We start from the raw sequence: 6,967 nt of genomic DNA, 5'->3' as shown, positions 1-6,967 counted from the left end.
CCTGCCCCAGATCTGTACAACCCCGACCGTGTCCTGCCCCTGCCCGGTATATACGCAGTCCTGAACAACTTATACGTACCTGCTACTTGTTCATCTGTCAGTATCACAGTGTCCGTGTTCTGTAACGGTAAATAACAAAGTTTAATTACTAGAATGAACAAGATAATAGTTCCAGTTATATAAGGACCAACGAAAGTCTTTGAATGATCAAATAACAGCCGCGGGCTAAATATAGGACTTGTCAGGAGCAAGAAACGTGACTAGTCGGGAGCAAGATATAGGACAAGTCGGGAGCAAGATNAGGACTAGTCGGGAGCAAGATACAGGACTAGTCGGGAACAGGAAATATGACAAGTCGGGAGCAAGATATAGGAATAGTCGGGAGTAGGAAATAAGACAAGTCTGGAGCAAGGTATAGGAATAGTCGGGAGCAAGATCAAGGAATAGTGTGGAACAGGAAATATGACAAGTCGGGAGCAAGATATAGGAATAGTCGGGAGTAGGAAATAGGACAAGTCGGGAGCAAGGTATAGGAAAAGTCGGGAGTAGGAAATAGGACAAGTCGAGAGCAAGGTATAGGACTAGTCGGGAGCAAGATGAAGCAGTAGTCGGGGGCAGGACTTTAATTGTAAATGTGACCCAGGAACCAGATTAAGTAGGAAACAGGGTCTAGTGATAACAGTAAGCAAATCATTGAGCTAATCGGTAGTAGGATTTTGGAGCAAAACCTGGAGTAGTTGGGAACAAGATATAAAATCTGAAGACAATGATTCGAGAATGTAAATGACAGGATGTTGTTCATATTTCGTAATTACTTTCTAAAACAACATTTTTTTTACTATATTGCAACAAAATATGCACCAAGCGGACCGTGAAATGCTTTTGCGCCTATACAGATCACTTCTATGGTATACGGGTCGGCGCGCAGTTCGTACCTGCAGATGCTAGACCCAATCCATAACCAAGGGCTACGTCTAGACCTTGGAGCTTTTCGAACAACACCTGTAAAAGCCTGTACGTGGAAGCAAATGAACCATCCCTTTATGACAGAAGAACAAAACTTGCATTACAGTTTGCAGCTCAATTAAAATCAAGCCCTAAAAATCCTGCTTTCGACCAAGTATTCAACCCAAAATACCAAAACATATTTACGCAAAACCAAAACTTCTGCCAACATTTGGCATCCGAATTTCAAATTTCCTGCAAGAACTCAACATAAAGTTGACGGACATAGCTGAATTTAACATATCTGATGTTCCTCCGTGGACCATTCAAACACCTGATTCTTACTTTACATTACATGAGCGAGGGAAATCAAGTGTTATGCCCGAAGAACACAAATCCTCCTTTCGGAAATGCATTTCGAATTAGCCTTCTCATACACAACTTTGCACCGATGGTTCCAAAGAAGGTGAGAAAGTGGCAGCAGCCTGCTGACTGCTAATTCTTGCACTTCAATTCGACTACCAGACGGCGCCTCCATCTTTTCTGCCGAAGCATGCACCATTGGTTTGGCCCTCGATCATATCGATGAACACCGCATTAAAAAGGCAATCATATGTTCAGACTCTCTATCTGTCCTACAGAGTTTACAGTTACGAGATCCTAAAAACACCCCCATACAAACCCTTGCTCTTCGAATATCTCGTATCTTAAATAAGTCAGATAACTTTACTATGGATTCCGAGCCATGTCGGAATTAAAGGCAACGAATATGTTGACAAGGAAGCAAAAAATGCATTAAATCTCCAACAAACAAATATCAAACTACCATACGCAGATTTTAAACCTACTATTCGTACAACCATTCAAAATGAATGGCAGCAACGCTGGTCTCTCGAGACCACCAACAAACTTTTTAAGATACAAACGAAACTTAAAACATCTATTCCCAGTCGGAAAGATCGTAGAGAGGAAGTTGTCCTCGCTCGGCTCCGTACTGGGCACTCCGCACTGGGCACACGTATCCTACGCATTCGTACCTTTTAAACGAGAAGATCCACCTTCTGGCCACACATGTGACCCTCCATTTACAGTGTAACATTTTTTAATAGAATGTTCCGATTTTAAACACATTCGTGATAACTACTTTCGAGTCCCGGATATGAAAACTCTTTTCAGTTCCGTGGACTAGAAGGCATTATTTAACTACTTGAAAGACACCGGTCTATTCTATAGACTCTGACGTCTTTTAACTCACCTAACCCTTTTTGACGTTTTATATATCGCATATTCCATATCATCTATTCGTTATCTCTTTTATTATTTTAACCCCCTTTTTATTTTTAATTATCTACACATACAATGCGAGTGCTTTTAAAATGAACCATTTTATCTAATTTTATCTTCGCTATTCACATGTTTGTTAAAAGAATTTAATAAATAAATAAATCACCATGGCCCTAAATGACCACAGCCGTCGATGGACCGTTAAACATAAACAAACAAACAAACAAGCATCGTACCATTTTCCGGAAATTAATTTCATTTCGGTTAACTCTCCTATTGCTGAAAACTATCAACATTCTTATTTGCAAAATATAAATTCTGCATTATTTACATGAAAAGTGTTTTATGTTGTATACCGTTCCTTTTGGTGTATTCGTGCGTTGTTCGGAAACAGGAGAAGTGAAAAGCAGGATTTAGGTCTAACAGTAGACTGGCTACCAGCCCCAAAGTTTTTATGAAGAATTTCTCATCTGCATTTTACTACCATACTACTAGCTTATCTCCCCCTAGTTTAGAATTTAGGATCAGACGTTTTAATAGTTCAATATTCCAGAGATGGTGGCCAGTCTAGTCGAACAGGTAACAATACTGTATATAGGATTATGCAGAAACAGTAAATAGACTTATCATTGAATAGGACATACAAGTACTGTAGAAACAAGCAAGATGCAAGACTAGCCGGTAACAGACTCCGGGAACAAACCTTTTAACTACTTGGTAACAGAATAAATATAGGAACAAAGGGAAGAAACATGCAGGCGTAACCGGGAAATTATAGAATTTATTTAGATTTGATAACACATTGAGGCAGAGAGTCATTTCACATGTAGTCGACATAAAATGTACAGAATTGATAACATGAGTGAGACATTTAATATTAGAACATGTACAAACTAAAATAGATACAACGTACGTAAACGCGCTGGTGGAATATACATTATATCATAGGTAAGATGATAATATCACAGATTTATCAACTGAACACATGCATAAACAATTAAAAATATATTTATCAAATGTCATGCAATGCACTTTTTATCAGTTTGTCATTTTAGAATTGAATAAGCACATATTGTGGTTCCTATACATATACGCCGAAATTACATTTTTTAAGGTTAAGTAAGAATTGTGTTTTAAACAATCCAGATTGTGTTATACAATTTACCTATCCCGTCACCTTTCTGACTGTTAAAAGTTTTGAAGTGTTTTCTGCCCTATGATGTACAGCTACTCAAAACTTAACTCTGTGTTGCAGACGCTGACAGGAAGTGTCAGAGCAGTATATCTAAAAGACTGTTTTATTTCTTCTGTTCATTGTCTGGGCGTGAATATCTGTCTGCTGTAGCCGATCTAGACTGAATAGGGTAGACACAGCTCACAAGTGTATTGTCGACAAAGAGTAAGGCATACTGCCGACGTCAACGACCACAACATTTGACATGTAACGTTTCACGCCAGCTCTGTAATCCCGCTGTTGGGCTACACAATTTCGACAGAAGCAGTGAAGCTGTACTGTTAGAAACTGACTATAAATGGTATTGCTGAACAGAGCCATGCAGTAATTTAAGTGTAGCCTATATATTTATTTAATTATCCCGCTCTTATAGCAGGTAGGAATAGCACTGACCTACACACAGTGTACAACCACGCTAGTTATTCGGGTTATTTCGTCTTAACTGCTGCAGCTAAAGATACAATAAAATAATGCGCATATTTTAATTGATGGCTACATAAACAAAATCACTCTTAAACCATAGTGAGTAAATGTTTGATAGATGGCTACACATACATAAATAAGTGATACGTTTTTACCCCAGCGTCCTACGTATACCTGTGGTCACCATTAAAATGTATTCAATGTCTTGTTCGAATGATATCAATATATGTTCGAAGATATTGGAGGGAACATAATAATGATATTTTCGCCGAAACAATACACGTAGCTGTGTCATGAATGTTTATTTCATAGTGTTCACAGCTGTTAACATGTACACAATGTTTTATGAATATGATATATCGATAACACATTAAATTATATATGATATATGTGATGTAGTACTTCGATAACTATACACGTCTATATTAATAACACACGAGAGGACTATTGAATCTTGAGTGCCAATGCATAGATTGTCGTCTCTGTCCAGTTCGGGGAAAGAATTGGTTCGCTGTAACTCACTGTATGATAGTAAGAGGCGACTAATGTGGGGTGAAGAGGGTCACTATATAATTTACCATGTGTCTTCCTGTACTAGCTTTGTTGGACATCATTACCGTTTTTCTGTCTCTCCGAAATGTTACAGTCCGTGTATCTGATATCGTACATGATGCTAATTTTGTTGGGGTATCTAGGACGTCCATATTGCTGTGACATCCCAATGATGATTACGGGCGTTCCGATACAGACCAAATTAATGACATTGTGGACGATAACGGCCATAATGTAACCTTTTCTTTGGATAGACAGTCTGAAGAATCTCCTTGAAGAGGTGAAAAAGACCTGTTGTCGAGATGTTATTCATTTGTACATGTAAATATATACAGCGTCCTCTGTGGTTTCATGGTTACAACTGGATGGCTTCGCACAATCTGTTTGTGTCAGGAATGCCAATATGACTTTTTTAGTTTTGTTATTCTCTGGTTTTCCTGTCCTTTACGTTCTCACTGTTGTAAACCCTCTTCAGTGCCCATTCCCGATGTCTACCTTTTTTTGTCCCCTGAATGTGTTACAGCTGTTGTACTGTTCCTGTTATCTTGTGACAATCGTATTGCTCCCAAAATCTGGTGCCAAGGGCTGGTGATAAACAACGCTTCAATACCGGTCCCTCTGTATCCTTTCCTTATAAATCCATAACTTTACGGTTCATTTCACGAAAACTGTCCAGGAAGGACATTGTGTCATTGATTTCGTTCTCACATATGAATTTGATGTTTTTCGTGGAATATACGGTGTATATATTATGTCCGCAGTCAAATCGTTCTACGAACATTTATTGATGAGTTCGAGGATATCCTCAACATATCGCTAACACAAGTTTAGGCAGTGGATATTACCTCTTGCTCCAGTTGTTCCTTGAACACATTGTCTATAATGGAGGAGACCGGAGCAATGGCAGTGGATATTACCTTTTGCTCCAGTTGTTCCTTAAACACATTGTCTACAATGGAGGAGACCGGAGCAATGGCAGTGGATATAACCTCTTGCTCCAGTTGTTCCTTGAACACATTGTCTACAATGGAGGAGACCGGAGCAATGGCAGTGTATATTACCTCTTGCTCCAGTTGTTCCTTGAACACATTGTCTACAATGGAGGAGACCGGAGCAATGACAGCTCTGTCGAAACGTTGCTCATAGACGGTGTCTCGGAAACTGAAATATGTTGTTGTCGGCATAATTTTTATCATATAAATGATGTTTTAATCTGTAGATTTGTGTTATTTTACAAGAATCTATCGAATATAAAGCGCCTTTATATACATGATTAAGAACCTAACAAAGTGTTAACATGCAATTTTTTTTATTCATACGTTCTGTGTCTTGCTTACATATTGGTGTACGTTTTGTTTTATTGGGCTATTCTCCAAAGGACACGAAAACTAACGCATCAAATTAGTCACCGACACATAAGTTATTCTGTTTCATCAAAAACAAACCGTGAAGAGGTACATTGTACGTACATGTATCGGTTACAATAGTTAGGTATATAACAGTGTAGTGGTATATATCAGACACAATAGTTAGGTATATAACAGCGTAGTGGTATGTATCAGGCACAAAAGTTCGGTATATAACAGTGTGGTGGTATGTAACAGACACAATAGTTAGCTATATAACAGTGTGGTGGTATGTATCAGACTCAATAGTTAGGTATATAACAGTGTAGTGGTATGTATCAGGTACAAAAGTTAGGGATATAACAGTGTGGTGGTATGTATCAGACTCAATAGTTAGGTATATAACAGTGTAGTGGTATGTATCAGGTACAATAGTTAAGTATATTACAATGTATTGGTATGTTTCAGGTACAATAGTTAGGTATATAACAGTGTAGTTGTATGTATCAGGTACAAAAGTTAGGTATATAACAGTGTGGTGGTATATATCAGGGACAATAGTTAGGTATATAACAGTGTAGTGGTATGTATCAGACACAATATTTAGGTATATAACAGTGTGGTGGTATGTATCAGACTCAATAGTTAGGTATATAACAGTGTAGTGGAATACATCAGGTACAATAGTTAGGTATATAACAGAGTAGTGGTATATATCAGGTACAATAGTTAGATATGTAACAGTGTGGTGGTGTATTTCAGGTACAATAGTTAGGTATATAACAGTATAGTGGTATGTATCAGACACAATAGTTAGCTATATAACAGTGTGGTGGTATGTATCAGACTCAATAGTTAGGTATATAACAGTGTAGTGGTATGTATCAGACACAATATTTAGGTATATAACAGTGTGGTGGTATGTATCAGACTCAATAGTTAGGTATATAACAGTGTAGTGGTATGTATGAGACACAATAGTTAGGTATATAACAGTGTGGTGGTATGTATCAGACTCAATAGTTAGGTATATAACAGTGTAGTGGTATGTATAAGACACAATAGTTAGGTATATAACAGTGTAGTGGTATGTATGAGACACAATAGTTAGGTATATAACAGTGTAGTTGTATGTATCAGGTACAAAAGTTAGGTATATAACAGTGTGGTGGTATGTAACAGA

The 6,967-nt window shown here is 37.9% G+C and overlaps 1 protein-coding gene across 4 annotated transcripts in view; it reads right to left on the bottom strand.

Moving 5' to 3' along the window:
* The window catches only part of LOC110453025 (calmodulin-A-like), a 63,251-nt gene that overhangs the window by 46,224 nt on the left and 10,060 nt on the right, over nt 1-6,967 (bottom strand). For all 4 annotated transcript variants that reach the window (XM_021501836.1, XM_021501838.1, XM_021501837.1 and 1 more), the window contains exon 2: nt 80-119. In XM_021501836.1, the coding sequence (XP_021357511.1) occupies nt 80-119 (40 nt within the window). The remainder of the gene's footprint in view (nt 1-79; nt 120-6,967) is intronic.

Source organism: Mizuhopecten yessoensis, unplaced genomic scaffold, assembly GCF_002113885.1.
Source record: "Mizuhopecten yessoensis strain PY_sf001 unplaced genomic scaffold, ASM211388v2 scaffold7059, whole genome shotgun sequence".
Lineage (NCBI taxonomy): Eukaryota > Metazoa > Mollusca > Bivalvia > Pectinida > Pectinidae > Mizuhopecten > Mizuhopecten yessoensis.
The sequence above is the reverse complement of the archived record's forward strand: the minus strand, read 5'-3'. Positions and strand labels throughout refer to the sequence as shown.